At 45.7% G+C, this 18,576-nt stretch overlaps 1 protein-coding gene across 2 annotated transcripts in view; it reads left to right on the forward strand.

Annotated features, from left to right (window-relative positions):
* ATP8B2 (ATPase phospholipid transporting 8B2) overlaps nucleotides 1–18,576 on the forward strand; it is a 40,429-nt gene that overhangs the window by 833 nt on the left and 21,020 nt on the right. Inside the window, exons 1-8 of one of the 2 annotated variants that reach the window (XM_058160480.1) lie at nucleotides 3,339–3,474; nucleotides 6,657–6,724; nucleotides 9,572–9,630; nucleotides 12,325–12,438; nucleotides 13,792–13,890; nucleotides 15,566–15,627; nucleotides 16,380–16,452; nucleotides 17,429–17,499. In XM_058160480.1, the coding sequence (XP_058016463.1) occupies nucleotides 6,694–6,724; nucleotides 9,572–9,630; nucleotides 12,325–12,438; nucleotides 13,792–13,890; nucleotides 15,566–15,627; nucleotides 16,380–16,452; nucleotides 17,429–17,499 (509 nt within the window). In that variant the 5' untranslated portion in view covers nucleotides 3,339–3,474; nucleotides 6,657–6,693. Of the gene's footprint in view, nucleotides 1–3,338; nucleotides 3,475–6,656; nucleotides 6,725–9,571; nucleotides 9,631–12,324; nucleotides 12,439–13,791; nucleotides 13,891–15,565; nucleotides 15,628–16,379; nucleotides 16,453–17,428; nucleotides 17,500–18,576 lie in introns of those variants that run through there. The other variant, XM_058160479.1, reaches the window with a different exon arrangement.

The following is an 18,576-nucleotide window of genomic DNA, read 5'->3' on the forward strand; positions in this document are numbered from 1 at the left end:
GAATTGGAGACCCACTAAAGGTTTTGATTAGGAGATCGGCTAAGGGATTTAATTAGGAGATCGATTAAGGGGCTTAATTAGGAGATCGATTAAGGGCATTGCTTGTTAGGAGACTGATTAGTGATCGATTAGGAGATGGACTAGAGAATTGGCTTGGGGATTGTCAGGGGCCGCTTGGGGAGTTTGATTAGGAGATTGATGGGCAGATGGGTTAAGGGGTTAGGAGATGGGGGTTATTAGGGGATGCTCCCCCCTCCAGCCCCCCAGGGGCTGCCCCCCCCCCGGCTGCCCCCCCAGCTAAGCTCGCCCACCCCTTCCCCTTGCATTGATAGAAAGATGGATTAGCTAATTGATTATAGGTTAGGGGGTGCTCTCCCCCCACTCCCAGCACTCCAGAGGGGATCCGATTGGCCTGTCCCCTGACAAAAATGTCTGCTTTTCTCCTCCTCCTCCTCAGCTCCCATCATCCCCAGCCCCATGGGCATCGGACTCCTGGGAACTGGGGAAGAGGGGCCCAGAGTGATGGGAGGTGCAGTCCAGCCCAGGTGGGACAGACAAGGAAGAGAGCAGAGTCCTTGTCATATTTTCTTCTGTGTTTGTCTGTGTGTGTCTGTGTGAGGGAGGGAGGGAGACCCCTTGCCCCCAAATAGCGGGGCGCAAACCCCCTTCTGGCATCGCTGTTTTGACTCCTTCCCTCCCTTTAACTCTGCTCCAAAAACAGGTTTGTTCTGATTTATACAAACTTTGAGTAGCGACGATTGTTTGTCTTGAGCCTGGTTAGATTCCCCGCACCTCCCTCTTATTGCTGGTGCTCATCCATGACTTAAAATAGATACTATTTACATTGTAAACCTTAAAAACCCAAGTAAAAGCAACCTTGTAACTTCAATTCTCTTCGATCCACATTTTGGGGAGCCGTTTATCAAACTTAGCACCACCAGGGTTTAGAGGCAACTAGAGAAAAACTCCCAAAAAAAGGGAAATATCCAATATTGGCTGTCTTGATTTTTATTTCTTTGTGTATTTGTACCCCGCCTTTAATGGAGTGGCCTGAATCCCTCGTATTTGCGAAGAGTCAAATTCTCCTTGCAAACCATCTTTAATGTTTTCTTAAGAGTCAAACTCTCCTTGCAAACCGTCTTTAATTTTTTAAGAGTCAAACCCTCCTTGCAAACTATCTTTAATGTTTTTTTAAGAGTCAAACTCCCCTTGCAAACCATCTTTATGGTTCTTAAGAGTCAATTCCTCCTTGCAAACTATCTTTAATGTTTTTTTAAGAGTCAAACTCTCCTTGCAAACCATCTTTAATTTTTTAAGAGTCAAACCCTCCTTGCAAACCATCTTTACGGTTCTTAAGAGTCAATTCCTCCTTGCAAACTATCTTTAATGTTTTTAAATTCCGTTCCTTGGCTGGCCTGGTGTTTTCCTGCTGAAGCTTCCTAATTTTTCTTCCAGCCTCTTCTCTCCCCTCCCCACTTATCTTCTTTTCTGGATCTGCCTGAGATGCTGAGATTATCTCTCTCCCCCCCCCCCCCATACATACACTCTGGTGTCACCTTCCTTCCTTTTTGCTTCTCTGCCTGAGAAGTTTTCAACTTTTCAAGTTAGGGAAGCGGTTTCCTTTAAAAGGAAAATAAATAAATAAACTAGGAAGGTTCTCAGACCCTCCCTCTAACTGGGGGAGCCTGGGAATTGAAGTCCGTACATGTTAGTTCTGGCGTTTGAAAATTCCCTGTAAAAACTTATCTTGTGTCCTGGCTAGGATAGGCTAGAATGGAGAAGAGAGAATGTAGGGGTTGCTGCTTTTTAAAAAATTATTCTTATATTGGGTTTTTTTTTATTTTTTGTAAGGCACCCAGAGTCACTAAAAGTTGAGTTGAGCGGTCGTAATAAATTTTCTTAACAGAAAATGAAAACGAAATTAAATTAAAAACAAGACAGGTTGCAGAGTGCGGAACAGACCATGGACCACAGAATATAGAATGTAAAATATAGAACATAGAATATAGAACATAGAGTAATATAGAACATAGAGTAATATAGAATATAGAATAATATAGAATATAGAAAAATATAGAATGTAGAATAATATAGAGATAGGATAGGATAGGATCTGCCTGTGTCTATATGCAGAATAGAAAATAGGATAGAATATAAAATAAAAGAATACAAAATAGAATATAGTCTAGTGTGGATTAAGACAGAGACGGTAATGGAATAATAGAGTTGGAAGGGACCTTGGAGGTCATCTAGTCCAATCCCTTGCTCCGGCAGGAGACCTTATACTATTCCAAACAAATGGCTGTTCCAGACTCTTCTTAAAAACCTCCAGTGATGATAGAATAAAACGAATATAGAAAATATACCAGATGAGACTACAATAGAATAGAATAGAATAGAATAGAATAGAATAGAATAGATTAGAAAAAATAGAATAGAATACAGAATAATAGAATAAGACAGAACAGAATACACCATATAAATCTATCTATCTATCTATCTATCTATCTATCTATCTATCTATCTATCTATCTATCTATCTATCTATTTATCTACCATCTATCTATCTATTTATCTACTATCTATCTATCTATCCATCCATCCATCCATCCATCCATCCATCCATCCATTCTCTCTCCATCTACTCATTAAATCTATCTATCTACTCATTCTCTCTCTCTCTCTCAGCTTTCTGTCTGTCTATCTCTATCTCTATCTCTATCTATCTTCTCTATCTAGCTCTTTCTATCTATCTAAGACCAATACAGCACCAGTCAGCAAAGAAATACAAAGAAAAATAAGTAGCCAAATATTCCCAATAAATGATCACCCCTGCCCTCTAATGCCAGCTTTTTTAGGCAGGTTGTTCTCTCCCTCCCCCCCCCCCGCACCCGCCCGCTCGACCTTTTTGGCCGAGACCCTCCGTCCCTGGTCGCCGCCTCTCATCGATTGACGCAAAAAGCCAACAGGATTTAGCCAAGCCATTTTGCATTTTTCTTGGCGCCTGGGGCTCCTGCGCTCGGCCCAAACTCCCGGCTGGCAGAAATCCCCGCTCTAGATCTCCTGCCTCCTTTTTTTTTTTCCCCCCTCTAAGCTGGCAAACCTCGTACCAACCTTGGCTGAGGTTGCCCTTCCCAAGGGTGAATAAATAAAATAAATTCAAAGAAAACCCCCACCTTCTACATGGCTCTTGCCCGGTTATCCCTTCCCTGAATTCTCTGCTGGCCTGGGTTTTTTTTTTCTTTTTTCTTTTTTTTTCTTTCTTTCTTCCCCTAAAAAAAAATAATGATGTTTTATTTTGGCCTCTTTCCCAACCTGGAAGGGGAAAAAAAAAGAAACACAAAAAACCAAAACCCTGGAGCTGTTTGCTTTCGTGTCATCTTCACAGAACGAGCAGGCCCCGCTCGGTGGATTCCCCAATCGCGGGGCTGTCCGTTTGGGACCCCGAATCCCGGCTTGTTTTCAGGATGTCAGGTGAGGGGAGACGGGAGGGCTGAACAAACCAGAGTTAAAGCTGGGTTTTGCAGCATCGCCGCAAAATTTTTCGGAAAATTGGAAGTTGAAAACGAGCGAAATTTGTGCACCCTCGGATGGATACCCAAGGGCTATTTTAAAGGTTTTGGTTTTTTTCCCCTGGTTGGTTGGGTTTGGAAAACTTTTATTTTCCAAGCTATTTTTGGCTTCAATTTCCCCCCCTTTTTTTCCTCTCCCCCCCCCTAAAACCAATAGTTTTATTTTCTCTGCCTTCAGTGGGTTGTTGTTGTTGTTTTTATTTCTCGGCACACCCTTAAACCTTGGATGCTGCTGGCCTTTAAAACTTGAACTGGTCCCCGAACAGAAGCCGTGCAAACCTCATTTTGCACCCCCTAAACTCCCCACCTCACAAAAAAAGAGCTTTTCTGGAGCTCTGCCCACCCCTCTCTGCTTCCACTCTCTCCCCCCCCCCAAAAAAAAAAATCCAGGGGAAGGGAAGGAAGGAAGGAGGGAGGTTGAGTTTGCAAAAGTTTGGGAAGCCAACGTGTCCGAGCCCGGAGTCCGTTTCCTTTGCTGCTCCACGTTTTTGAGGTTTGGGGAATTAAATATTTGCTTAAGAAACAAAGTTGGGGGTTTGTGTGAAGAGAAAAAGGGGAGGGTGGTGGGGGGCTTCAATCCCCCCCCCCAAAAAAGCACCCCAGTGTTGAGCTGAGAAAAAACTCCCTTTTTTATGTTGTTGTTTTTTTAAAATAGCTTTGGGGATGGTTTACAAAGAGGAGGGAAGCTTTGGCTTGGAGTCTCTCGGCCACATGGCGGATGTTTCCATCCCCCCCCCCCCGCCGCCGGATCTCCTGCAACGAGTGCGAACCAGGCCACCGGAGGAAACGTTGAGGACTAGGAACTCCTTCCTGGCCTGGGTTGTTTTTTTTTTTAATTGCCAGTCTTTTTCTGTTTTGTTTTATTGTTTTAGTTTTGCCTGCTGCTGAATGGTGGGATCAGCTCAAAGATGGTTGAGGATGAGTTTGGTTCTTCCTTTCTCTCTCTCTTTTCCTTCCTTCCTTCTTTCCTTTCTTTCTTTCCTTCCTTCCTTCCTTCTTTCTTTCTTTCTTTCTTTCTTTCTTTCTTTCTTTCTTTCTTTCCCTCTATCCTCTCTATTTTCTTTCTTTCTTTCCCTACCCACTCCTTCCCTGCTTTCTTCTTTCTTTCTTTCTTTCTTTCTTTCTTTCTTTCTTTCTTTCTTTCTTTCTTTCTTTCTTTCTTTCTTTCTTTCTTTCCCTCTATCCTCTCTATTTTCCTTCCTTCTTTCCCTACCCACTCCTTCCCTGCTTTCTTCTTTCTTTCTTCCTTCCTTCCTTCCTTCCTTCCTCCCTCCCTCCCTCCCTCCCTCTATCAATCTACCAATCTATCAATCTAATTTACATAGCCACCCCTCTCCCCAGAAATGACCCATAAGGCAGTTCCTCCTTGGACTCCACAACCCAGCCTTTCCAGCTACCCGTGGCTGATGGGCATTGGAATCCAGGGCCTTCTGAAGAACTCCTGCCAATTCCCGTCCTTTGGGAGGAGGGCCAGGTCGCCTCTCCGTTCTGTCATGCAGCACACTAGGGGTACTACACCTCCCATCACCCTCCACCCACCCCTTCTTTCTCCTCTCCTGCCATCCTGGTTTTCTCAAACCGAGTCTCTGAGCCAGCTGGGCTCGCTCAACAGCTTAGGGATAAACCAAACCATGGTTTGTTGTGTCACAAAAACGAACCTGGGCTTTTTTCGATCCCCGGCTGCAATCTTAAATCTTTTGATCGTTGTGTTTGCCGTGTGTGTGTGTCACGTCGCACATCCAGCCGGATTGGGGGTGGGGGGTGGGGGAAAGTAACCACAATTTTTGTATCACGGGGTGTCGCAGCAAAAGGAAGCGTTGTGCGGTTGTGGCAAGGGAGATGATGGGGCGGGGGCACCAAAGAAGAACTGGCAGGGCCCAGTTTGATCTCTCCTGGCGTTGTCGTTAGCCACCATCACCACAATTCTGCACAGGTTGGCTTGTCTGGTACCTCCTCGAACCCGCGTCTTGACGGGCCAAAGGGAATGACGGTTTCCGTGCCTTTTGCTTATTTGTGTGCCCGCAGTTGTGTGTTTCGTTTCAGAAAGAGGAAGAAACCGTGTAGGTGCAGTTTGTGTGTTTCTGTGTGGGCGTCAGTCTCTCCTTTTTTTAAAAACAGAACAAAACAGCTTTTTCTCCATCCATTCGGGTAAAAAAACGTCGTTTCTTGGAAGCCGTTAGGCTCCTTGATGCCGAGGATCGAAACGCTGGCTTGACGCACTGCCGTTGGCCTCGTTCACGGCAGCGCGTCAAGCCCTAGTTTGATCGTGGTTTAGCGGCGTAACTATGTCACTGCTTTTTATAACCAACCAGGCAGGGGTTACTGGGGAGCAACAACCATCCAACACCGTCGCCAGTTCTTCACAAATCTCCGTTAAAATTGGTCGCGTTATTATTCCTTGTGGCAGGGAGTTCCGCAGCTCAGCTCAATTTCGTTTGAAGGTATCTTTGCTTTTATCTCGCCCAGAACGCCTCAATTTCACTTGGGTGCAATATCTGGAGAGAGAGGGACACATTTTTCCTCCTCAAATCCCTACTAGACCTCATTTAAATAAAAAAAATCTAATAATAAATAATTTATACTTCTGAGCCAAGCCTGACTTGCTTTTGAAATGTTTTAAAATAACAGGGGAATTAAAATTATTCTGATAGTTAGAAGTCCTCAGCGCTGGATTTTTTGTTTTCATCACCAGGTTGTGTACTAAACAGACCTCTGATGAACCAGGTTGAATATAAACCGAGTTGGCCTTAACTTGGGTTAATGGGAGAAGGCGCCGCGTTTTTCCTTTTCTTTGTCCGCATTTGGGTTTGTTTGCTCTTCTTTCGTTTCCTTGTGTTTAAATGTTTTTTTTTCCCCCATTTGTAAATGGCTCAGAATTGCTGCAAGTTGGGTAGCCTGTAAATGGAATAAATTATGAATCTGAATATTATTGTTAATATTCATGTGTGTTTTGGGAATTCCTCCAGCCTGGTTAGTTTCTGAATGGACGGGATTGTGGGAATTCGAGAACTAAGCTAAGTTTGATAACCAGGTTTAGCATGCTGGTTGGTTATTTTTTTTTTCTTCCTCCTTTCCCCATTTCAGCGTCTCTTATGGGCCTGACCGCTGACCAGCAAATGCCATGGAATTTTGTGCTAAGAAAAACCCCACAGGTAAGACAACCCCGCCCCGCACCTTTTATCTGAGAGAAAACTAGATTAAGGTAGACTGTGCTTAGTCGAGAAGCTTGGCGGGAGGGAGAATCCGAGGCCCTAGCACGCAAGCTCGGTGGAAAAGTGTAAAACCAAGAGGAAGTTTTGTCTAGTGGTTAAGTTACTAGGTTAGAAAGTGGGAGAATTCTAGTCCTGCTTTAGAAAATGGATTGGATGACTTTGGACCAATCGCCAGGAGACTGGGAGTTCTAGTCCCACCTTAGGCACGAAAGCCAGCTGGGTGACTTTGACCCAATCACCAGGAGTTTGGGAGTTCTAGTCCTGCCTTAGGCAGGAAAGCCAGCTGGGTGATTTTGGGCCAATCGCCAGGAGACTGGGAGTTCTAGTCCTGCCTTAGGCAGGAAAGCCAGCTGGGTAACTTTGGGCCAATCACCAGGAATCTGGGAGTTCTAGTCCCGCCTTAGGCAGGAAAGCCAGCTGGGTTTCTTTGGGCTAATCACTAGGAGACTGGGAGTTCTAGTCTCACCTTAGGCAGGAAAGCCAGCTGGGTGTTTTTGGGCCAATCACTAGGAGACAGGGAGTTCTAGTCCTGCCTTAGGCACGAAAGCCAGCTGGGTGTTTTTGGGCTAATCACTAGGAGACTGGGAATTCTAGTCCTGCCTTAGGCAGGAAAGCCAGCTGGGTGACTTTGGGCCAATCACTAGGAGACGGTGAGTTCTAGTCCCGCCTTAGGCAGGAAAGCCAGCTGGGTTTCTTTGGGCTAATCACTAGGAGACTGGGAGTTCTAGTCTCACCTTAGGCAGGAAAGCCAGCTGGGTGATTTTGGGCCAATCACTAGGAGACAGGGAGTTCTAGTCCCTCTTTAGGCAGGAAAGCCAGCTGGGTGATTTTGGGCCAATCGCCAGGAGACTGGGAGTTCTAGTCCCTCTTTAGGCAGGAAAGCCAGCTGGGTGACTTTGGGCCAATCACCAGGAATCTGGGAGTTCTAGTCCCACCTTAGGCAGGAAAGCCAGCTGGGTGTCTTTGGGCTAATCACCAGGAGACTGGGAGTTCTAGTCCCTCCTTAGGCAGGAAAGCCAGCTGGGTGACTTTGGGCTAGCAGTCCCTCTCTCTCAACCCAGCCCACCTCACAAACTGAGGTTTGACTGGGATGGGGTGGGCTAGAAAGCCTCCGAGGTCCCTTCCAGCCTATGATTCTATGAAGTTGAGCACGGGGTTGGACTACAAGGCCTCCGGGGGGTCCCTTCCAGCCCTAGGATCCGATGTTCCATTTGCCCGATTCCATGCGAGGGAAGAACAGAATGCAAAAATCCTTAAGAAGGAGGGAGAATTTTAATTTGAATTGTGGTTTTTTTTTGGTGTGTGTGTGTGTTTTTTTTGCTGATCCATCCGCCCCTCCTTTTCTGAGGAAGGGTCTGCAAAGGGGAAGCAACCCACAAAAGACCCTTTCTCTCTCTCTCCCCCCCCTTCCCCATAAAGCGGTTGTCTTGGTGACGCCATCCCTGCCTCTGATTGGCTGCTGTGCGGCAGTGGGAGGTGCCCCCCCCTCCCCTTCTCCCTCAATGTCAGGGTAGACTTTCTCTTCTGCAGCCAGCCGGTCGAGGCGGGGGGGGGGGAGAGAAAAGGGACTCCCCGAGACCATCTATCTGGGCCAGGGGGAAGAGGGAGACCACCACCACCCCTCTTAGCCCTAACCATGACGATCCCCAAAGAGATGCCCGAGAAATGGCCCTGGGTCGCCGTGGCGACCACGGATGCCCGCAGCCAGCAGCTTTGGGGGAGAGGTAAGGGGGCAAAGCAGAGTTGGGGGGTCTCCTTGAAAAAATGGGGGTGGGGTGGGGGCGATCTCGTGTCAAGCCAGCTGTCCCAGCTTTTGTCCTGCAAGGGTCTCTCCAGGAGGGTGGACTTGCTGCGGCACTCTTACCCATTACCTCATCTTCCCCGGCTTCCCCCTCCTCCCTCCCTCCCTCCCCACTTCCCTTGCATTAGGAGAGGTGGGAGGGATGAGCCTTGGTTTCCCCGACCCTCCCTCCTGAAAGAAAAGCAAATTCTTTCCACCTTTCCTAAAAGTGACCTTGTGTCCAGCTGCCGAGAGGCATTCTCTCCGTTAAAAGAATTCGGAATGTCTTTCTTTCTTTCTTTCTTTCTTTCTTTCTTTCTTTCTTTCTTTCTTTCTTTCTTTCTCTCTCTCTTTCTTCCCTTCCTTTCTTCCTTCCTTCCTTCCTTCCTTCCTTTCTCTTGCTCTCTCTTTCTTTCTTCCCTTTTCCTTCCTTCCTTCCTTCCTTCCTTCCTTCCTTCTTCTTTCTTTCTTTCTCTCTCTCTTTCTTCCTTTCCTCCTCCTCCTTCCTTCTTCTTTCTTTCTTTCTCTCTCTCTCTTTCTTCCATTTTCCTTCCTTCCTTCCTTTCTTTTTATCTTGCTTCTCTTTTTTCCTTCTCTTATTTTCCTTCTCCTTTTTTCTTCCTTTCCTCCTCCTTCCTTCTTCTTTCCTTCCTCCTCCAGTTTTTTCTCTTCTTCCACCTCCTCCTCCTCCTCCTTCTTCCTCCTCCTCCTCCTCTTCATTCATTCATTCATTCATTCTTTGGGGTGTATGGAGAGGGGGTGGGCTTTGCAAAGCCAGGGACCAGCCAGCAAACCTGAAGCCAAGGATGGGGCACGGCTGCCCACCTCCTCACCCAGCCCAGCTCCATCGGGAACTCTCGAATCTGCTCCCGTGTGTCTCCGACTTGAACACACACCGATTGAAATATCAAATGAAAGGGTGGGGTGGGGGGGGGGAGAAAAGTAACCTTGTTTTTTGTCGGTTGTCCGAGTTCAGCCGGGCTAACCCGGATCGATTTCTCTTCCAGAGGAAGAACGGCGAGTGAAGGCCAACTCTCGAGACTACAACGAAAAATTTCAGTACGCGGTGAGTGGCGCCCGAAAATCCCGTGCAAAAAAAAAAAAAAAAAGGAAAAAAAATACCTTTGGCACCTATGCCGTTCTCTGCATGGCTGAAACGGGGAGGGGGGGATTCTCTTCGAACTGGGGGTCCCCGATCTGGCATTTTAGGCCTGGGGAGTTCCACCATCCATCCAGCCCGGCAAGGGATAATGGGAGCAGCCTTCCGGATTCCCCTAAACCAGAAACTCCTGCAAACTTTGCAGCGGATGGAGCCAAGATTTTTCCATTTAGACAAAGAAAAAAAATCCAAATTTCGGGGGGTGGGGGAGGGGGCTGGAGAGAAGTCCCCCCCCCCTCCCCCAAAAAAGATCTCTTGCATTTGGGTCCTTTTGTCCAATTTCCCGAAGTCCTCGTTGTCGTGTTGCGCGAACCCAACCCCGTCCTCGAACGAGTGACTCACACGATCCCGGCTGAGCCAGCAAAAGCGACTTCACCCGCGTTAAACCCAGTTAAGACGATCCGTTTTGTAACTAGTCCTCGAACCCACGACCACAACGGAGCCCCAGATTTCCGTGGCTAAAGGGACCTTTCTTGCCACGGTTGTTAAGGGAATCACTGCAGTCGATAAGTTAGTCACACGGTCATTAAACGAATCCGGCTTCCCCCGCGAACTTGGCTTGTCGGAAGGTCATTAAAAGGGGATTGCGTGAACGCAGGGGGACGCTTCGACCGTCGTAAATATGAGTCCGTTGCCAAGCATCCAAATTTTAATCATGTGACCAAGGGGTCTGATACAACGGTCATGAGTGTGTGAAAAACTGGTCGTAAGTGTGAAAAACGGCCCTAAGTCGCTTTTTTTTTCAGGGCAGTTCTAACTTCCAACAGTCACTAAACGAACGGTTGTAAGTCCGAGGAGTAACTGTATTCTCTCTTTTTCTGCAATTCTCCATCCATTGACTCAAAAGCACGGAAAAACACAGGCATAACCTCCAGATCGCTTTTCTTTGATCTGTCTGCTTTCCAAATTCTGCAATTTTTTTGTGTCCTTTAAATTTTGCTTCGGATTTATATTTATATTTTTTATATTTATATTATTTATATTGATTTATATATTGATTTATATTGATATACTTACCATCAATTGTGTTGTAAATGTTGTACCTTGATGAAGGTATCTTTTCTTTTATGTACACTGAGAGCATATGCACCAAGACAAATTCCTTGTGTGTCCAATCACACTTGGCCAATAAAATTCTATTCTATTCTATTCTATTCTATTCTATTCTATTCTAGTCTAGTCTAGTCTAGTCTAGTCTAGTCTAGTCTAGTCTAGTCTAGTCTAGTCTAGTCTATTTTATTTCTATTTCTATATTTCTTCTATATTATTTCTTTATTTCATTTCTATATTAGAGGAACATATCTTTTCTTTTATGTACACTGAGAGCATCTGCACCAAAGACAAATTCCTTGTGTGTCCAATCACACTTGGCCAATAAAGAATTCTATTCTATTCTATTCTATTCTATTCTATTCTATTCTATTCTATTCTATTCTATTCTATTCTACTATTCAACTCAATTCAATTATTCTATTCTATTACTCTATTCTATTCAATTCTATTTCTATATTTCTCCTATATTATTTCTATATTTCATTTCTTTATTTCTATATTTGATGAACGTATCTTTTCTTTTATGTACACTGAGAGCATATGCACCAAAGACAAATTCCTTGTGTGTCTAAATCACACCTGGCCAATAAAAATAAATTCTATTCTATTCTATTCAATTATTCTATTCTATTCTATTATCCTATTCTATTCTATTTCTATATTTCTCCTATATTATTTATATATTTCATTTCTATATTTGATGAAGGTATCTTTTCTTTTATTTACACCGAGAGCCTATGCACCAAGGACAAATTCCTTGTGTGTCCAATCACACTTGGCCAATAAAAAAAATTCTATTCTATTCTATTCTATTCTATTCTATTCTATTCTATTCTATTCTATTCTATTCTATTCTATTCTATTCTATTCTATTTACCATGTTTTCCCCAAAATAAGACCGGGTCTTATATTAATTTTTGCTCTAAAAGACGTATTTGGTCTTAGTTTTGGGGAAATACGGTACTAAATGCACCCCTCTGGCTAACAGTCTTAACTGGGGCTTATTTTGGGGGTACGACTTATATTAGGAGCATCCTGAAAAAAAACCATGCTAGGACTTTTTTCGGTTGGGTCTTATTTTCGGGGAAACAGAGTATATTTCTATTTCTATTTCTATTTCTATTTATTCTATTTCTATTTATATTATTTATCGAAGTCTTGCACACCCTCACCCTGGCCACAATTGGAAACAGGAGGAGGAAAGGTTCAAGGGTAGAGAAATTCAGGACTCAGCCGAAAACTGCGGAACGCTAATGTAGGAAGTCCTCGACATACCCAATCATTCATTTAGCGACCGTTCAGCGTTATAACGGCACTTGGGAAAAAACCCTTAATATCCCCCCCCCCGACTCTTATAGAATTCTTTCATTTTTATTGGAAGAAAGTGCGATTGGACACCCCAAGGAATTTGCCTTCGGTGCCTTAGCTCTCATTGTCCATCAAAGCTATACGTGATCAATCATGATCGTAGTCATCATAAAAATACATTATTTTTTTTTTTTCCTTTTTGGGGTTTAAAATTTCCCCCCCCCTCCTGCTTCTCCCCAGAGTAACTGCATCAAGACGTCAAAATACAACGTGCTCACTTTCTTGCCCATCAACCTGTTTGAACAGTTCCAGGAAGTTGCAAATACTTATTTTTTCTTCCTCCTCATTCTCCAGGTGAGATTTTTTTTCTTCCTGTGGGGGAGTGTGGAAATCTGGGGGTTCGGTGGGGTGCGATTCAGCCTGGTTTGGGCCGGTTCAAATGAACCGGTAGTTAAATTGCTGCTGGCCCCGCCCCTTCCAGCCCCGCCCCTTCCAGGAGTTCCCACGCACCTAATTTTGTCTCCCAGGTAAGTGCAGGAAGGTCCCCTAGGCCCAAAATGGGTTGTGGGGGGCTCCCCGCGACCCTTTTTCACTCCCAGGTGGCTTCAGGGAAGCCTCCGGTTCGCCCTTTTTCTCGCATGGGGTGCCAACCTCTAAGCTTCCCGCTTTGGTACAGATGCCAAGGGGGGGGGGTCACGGGAAACCAGAGTTTGGCACAGTTCACTCCGCCACCAATGAAAATTTTTTAAAAATCCTGAAAGTATCCTGCTTTCATTTACGGATATTCCATTTCTTGCTTTCTCGTTTTTTTGTTTTTCCTTCTGTGTTTCGCTGTTGTTATTTTTCTCTCTCTCCCTCCAAGGTTTTTGCTCTGAGGTTCTCTCTTTCCTTCCTTTTTCTCATATTTTTCTTCCTTCCTTCCTGCCTTCCTTCCTTCTCTTTCTCTTTGCTTCTTTCTCTTTCTAACTTCTCTCTTTCCTTTTATCTCTCTTCTTTCTTTTCTCTCTTTTTCTTTCCTTTTCTTCCTTCTTCCTTCCCTCTCTCCTTCCCTCTCTTTTTTCTTTCCTCCTCCCCTTCCTTCTTCCTTCTTCCCTTCCTTCTTTCCCTCCTTCCTTCCTTCTTTTCTCCCTCCCTCCCTCCTCTCTCCTTCCTCCCCTCCTCCCTCCCTTTCTTCTTTCTTTCCTCCTTACATCCCGCCCACCCTTCTTTTCTCCTTCCTCCCTCCCTCCCTCTCTCCCTACATCCATTTTTTCTTTCTTTCCTCCTCCCCTTCCTTCTTTCCCTCCTTTCTTCCTTCCTCCCTCCCTCCTTTTCTTCTTTCTTTCCTCCCAACATCCTGTCCATCCTTCTTTCTCCTCCTCCTCCCTCCCTTTCTTCTTTCTTTCCTCCCCCTTTCTTCTTTCCTCCCCCTTTCTTTCCTTCCTTCCTTCCTTCCTTCCTTCCTTCCTTCCTTCCTTCCTTCCTTCCTTCCTCCTCTCCTTTCTTTTTCCTTCCTTCTTTCCTTCATTGGTTCCTTCCTTCTTTCCTCCCTCCCTCCCTCTGTCTGTCACTTCCTCTCCCGTCCGTGGGTTCAGTTCCTAATCGCATCCTTGCCAGGATCTTATCCCCGCCCTGGTCCTTGAGCCCTGCTCTTAAGGCGCCCCCCCCCACCCCCGGCCAGGGGTCCAAATGAATAAACTGCCCCCTCTCGGCTTTCCCTCCCCTCAGCTGATCCCCCAGATCTCCTCGCTCTCTTGGTTCACCACCATCGTGCCTTTAGTCCTCGTGTTGACCATCACGGCGGTCAAGGATGCTACCGACGACTACGTGAGTATCGGAAAGAGGAAGGGATGTGGGTTTCTGACGTGGAGCCCTTCTAGCACCTGGGCTGAAGGGAGAGTTAACAGAACAGCAGAGGTGGAAGGGACCTTGGAGATCTTCTAGTCCAGCCCCCTGCTCAAGCAGGAAACCCTATCCCATTCCAGACAAATGGCTGCCCAGTCTCTTCTTAAAAAACCCTAGTGATGGAGAAGGAAGGAAGGAACGAAAGAAGAGGAAGGAAAGAAGAGGAAGGAAGGAAGTAAAGGAAGCAAAGAAGAGCAAGGAAGGAAGAGGAAGGAAGGAAAGAAGGAAGGAAGGAAGGAAGGAAGGAAGGAAGGAAGGAAGAAGAAAGAGAGAGAAAGGAAGGAAGGAAAATGGAAGAAAGAGAGAGAGAAAGAAAGAAAGAAGAAGGAAGGAAGGAAGGAAAGGAAGAAAGAAAGAGAGAGCAAGAGAAAGGAAGGAAGGAGTAAAGGAAGCAAAGAAGAGCAAGGAAGGAAGAGGAAGGAAGGAAAGAAGGAAGGAAGGAAGGAAGGAAGGAAGGAAGAAGGAAGGAAGGAAAGAAAGAAAGAAGAGGAAGGACGGAAGGAAGCAAAGGAAGCAAAGGAAGCGAAGAAGGAAGGAAGAGGAAGGAAGGAAAAGGAAGGAAGGAAGGAAAGAAAGAAGGAAGGAAAGAAGAGGAAGGAAGGAAGGAAGTAAAGGAAACAGAAGAAGGAAGGAAGAGGAAGGAAGGAAGGAAGAAACGAAGGAAGGAAAGAAGGAAGGAAGGAAGCAAAGGAAACAAAGAAAAAGGAAGGAAAAGGAAGGAAGGAAGGAAAGAAGAGGAAGGAAGGAAGGGAATAAAGGAAACAAAGAAGAAGGAAGGAAGAGAAAGGAAGGAAGGATAGTAGAATAACAGAAGAGGTGTTGGAAGGGACCTTGGAGGTCATCTAGTCCAATCCTGTGTTCAGGCAGGAGAATTTTAGAGTCTTTGACCATTTCAGATAAATGGTTGTCCAGTCTCTTCTTAAACGTCTCCAGTGATGGAGAAGGAAGGAAGGAAGGAAGGAAGGAAGGAAGGAAGGAAGGAAGGAAGGAAAAAGAATAGCAGAATATCAGAGTTGCCGAAAAAGCAGTTGCAGCCTTTAAATTGCACAATTTGTGACCTTTTTTTTTTTTGGCCAGTTTCTGGCAAACCACACGCCCCTTCGGAAGGGTAGATTCCCTGAACGGCCACACGATTCGCTTAATGACAATGTGATTTGTTTTACAACCGGGGGAATTTGCTTCCAAATGGTCCTAAAATGATTGCAACATTGAGTCTGGCCCCATGATCGCTCGACGTACGACCGCAATGACTTAACGACCAAAATTGCATTGCAGTCGTCGTAAGTCAAGGATAAATGATCTCGAAGCCCCCTTGTGAGTCTTCTATTTGGGGAGGGGGGGGTGTCATCTGGGACCCTCAGAGCCTTGCAAACCAGCAAAATCCCGCGGTTCCACTTAACAACGGGGCTCACCCAGGATTAGGAAATTTGCAATCCTTGCCAAGCACCAAAGCTTGTTCGGTTTTAAACCTTCAGGGGGCGCACTTTGGGGGGGGGCAGGGCTGTGTGTGAATTGAGCCTGAAATCTCGGGCGAGGAGTTGGGGGGGAGTGTCTCGGGTTCGAATCCTGGCTTTGACACGGGACTTTCTGCCCACAGTTTCGCCACAAGAGTGATAAACAGGTGAACAGCCGGCATTCCCAAGTACTCATCGACGGGATGTGAGTACGCGATGTGTGTGTAGATATTTTGGAGTGGTGGTGGGGATGCAGGAAGTCCTCGACTTCCAACCGTTCGTTTAGTGACCGTTTGAAGCTTCGACGGCACTGAAAAAAACCTAGGACCGTTTCCCACTCTTACGACCGCTGCAAAATTCAGACGCTCAGCGACCGACTCGCATTTACGACGGTCGCAGCGTCCCGGTGGGGGTGGGGGGCTCACGTGATTCTCCCTTTTGCGACCTTTACGACAATCCAAGTCAAGAGAGGAAGGCTGATTCATTTAACGACCGCGTTATTAAACTTTAACCGCGGCAGTGGTTGTTCACTTAACCGGTTCTTCCCTTAACAAACCGGGGCAAGAAAGGTTCGTAAAACAAGCCAAAACTAAGCCTCGCTTAGCAACAGAAATTATTTGGGGCTCGATTGAGGTCGTAAGTTGAGGACTACCTTTTTTTTTTTTTAATAAACCGTTGGGAAAAAAGTTTCAAATATTCTCCACCAAAGGCTAAATTCGCCGTTCTCTGGCCCAAACCTCTTGTCTTATGTATAAAACTGTTCCTCGTGGCTCCTTGGCGTTCGAAGGTAGACTGCGCTGAAGCATGGAGGCTCCGCAGGCGCAGGCAGGGGAGATTTGAAAACCCCGAAGCGAAAAAATCAGGCTGATTTTTATCCTCCTAAATGTTTTTATTTATTTATTTATTAGTCCTTCCCGTCTTTTCTTCTCCTTTCGGTCTCCCGTTCTCACCCGCCAGCCTCCAGAAGGAGCAATGGATGAATGTTTGCGTTGGTGACATCATAAAATTAGAAAACAACCAGTTTGTTGCGGTAAGTCCGTGTGTCGTGGACGGTGGGCGAAAGTACGGAAGCTGCCAGAAAGCGGGAAGAATACGGGGAGAGAGGCTGTCGTTTAAATTTCATTTCAATTCAATTGCATTTCATTTCAATTCAATTACATTTCAATTAAGACATCTTCGGTCTCGCCCTGATCGATTCAGAAATCTAGATTTAATCGGAAGGAGAGGGAGTGTTGTGGTCCGCCAGTGGCCAGCGGATCTGGGGAAGAACATGGGACAGTCCTGGAGTCTGGGGAAGGCTCAGACGATGGCTCTGCGTCGGAGGCAGAGTGGGGGCCAGGGCCGTCTGACAGTCGTCAGCTGCCTTCGGAGTCGGACATCAGTGAGGCAGAAGAACAGCTGGAGCCTGTTCCCAGTGTGTGCACACATGCACTGAGTTGCCAGACGAAGGGAACAGCTAAAGAACAAGGGTCAACTCAGGAGTAAAGCCACAGGTGGACGATGAAGGGCCCCTCCCAGAGGGAATAAAAGAGGAGCGAAAGGGGACTGGAGTTTGCAGGAGACAATTAGTTCCCTTAATTGGTTCGTGACTCCTTGCCAAGTTTTGAAGATATCGGGCCTGGCAGCTCCCCAAGCCAGATAAGGTCTGCGACTGTAAATCTTCCCTTGGAAGACTTTGCCGGATGTGAATGAGAAGAATTCACAGTCACGTAATAATTGTCGGGACCAGGAGTGTACTTCGTGGTTTGGGGAAGCCTAGGTCAGCATAGGGAGAGCCTTAACAGGAACCTCAACAATTCTAGTTTTTAGGATTATCTTAAGTGAAAATAAATGATGTTCTCTTGCCCGTTTCAAACGCGTGTTCGAGCCCGGCGTTGCTGGCTACGCTTCGATCTAAGATTGGGTTGCGAGTTTATTGTTCTGCTAGCCAATGACCAAAATCAAGATTCGGTGGTTTGTTTGTTATTTTTTTTAAATTTTGATCACTTCTCCCTGCCCAAATCCAGGCTGATCTGCTTCTGTTGTCCAGCAGCGAACCACACGGACTTTGCTACATCGAAACAGCCGAGTTGGACGGGTGAGTGTTATGCCAGCTACACTCGCTCTTTTAAAGCAATATCTCTGAAACTTGGTGACTTTCAGATTGGCGGCTTTAGGTTCTGTGAACTTCAACTCCCAGAATCCCCCAGTTTCTGAAAATTGGCAACTTTTAAGTTCTGTGAACTTCAACTCCCAGAATTCCCCAAGGACTTGGGGATGTTAAGACCTATGGATTTCAACTCCCAGAATTCTCCAGTTTCTAAAAATTGGCAACTTTAAGTCTTGTGAACTTCAACTCCCAGAATCCCCTAGTTTCTAAAAATTGGCAGCTTCTGTGAACTTCAACTTCCAGATTTCCCCAGTTTCTAAAAATTGGCAGCTTTAAGTTCTGTGAACTTCAACTCCCAGAATTCCCCAGGGACTTGGGGATGTTAAGACCTATGGACTTCAACTCCCAGAATTCTCCAGTTTCTGAAAATTGGCAACTTTAAGTTCTGTGAACTTCAACTCCCAGAATTCCCCAGGGACTTGGGGATGTTAAGACCTATGGACTTCAACTCCCAGAATTCTCCAGTTTCTGAAAATTGGCAACTTTAAGTCTTGTGAACTTCAACTCCCAGAATCCCCTAGTTTCTAAAAATTGGCAGCTTCTGTGAACTTCAACTTCCAGATTTCCCCAGTTTCTAAAAATTGGCAGCTTTAAGTTCTGTGAACTTCAACTCCCAAAATTCTCCAGTTTCTGAGACTTGGGGATGTTAAGACCTATGGACTTCAACCCCCAGAATTCTCCAGTTTCTGAAAATTGGCAACTTTAAGTCTTGTGAATTTCAACTCCCAGAATTTCCCAGTTTCTAAAAATTGGCAGCTTTGAGTTCTGTGAACTTCAACTCCCAGAATCCCCCAGTTTCTAAAAATTGGCAGCTTTGAGTTCTGTGAACTTTAACTCCCAGAATCCCCCAGTTTCTGAAACACATGTGGACTTCAATTCCCAGAATCCCTCTCTTGTTGAAACCTGTCGCTTTAAGACCTGTGGGCTTCGACATTCTCAACCCCTGGGGAATTCTGGGAGTTGAAGTCCACAGTTCTTAAAGTTTCCAAGTTAAGAGAAATCATA

Source organism: Ahaetulla prasina, chromosome 17 (genome assembly GCF_028640845.1).
Source record: "Ahaetulla prasina isolate Xishuangbanna chromosome 17, ASM2864084v1, whole genome shotgun sequence".
Classification (NCBI taxonomy): Eukaryota; Metazoa; Chordata; class Lepidosauria; order Squamata; family Colubridae; genus Ahaetulla; species Ahaetulla prasina.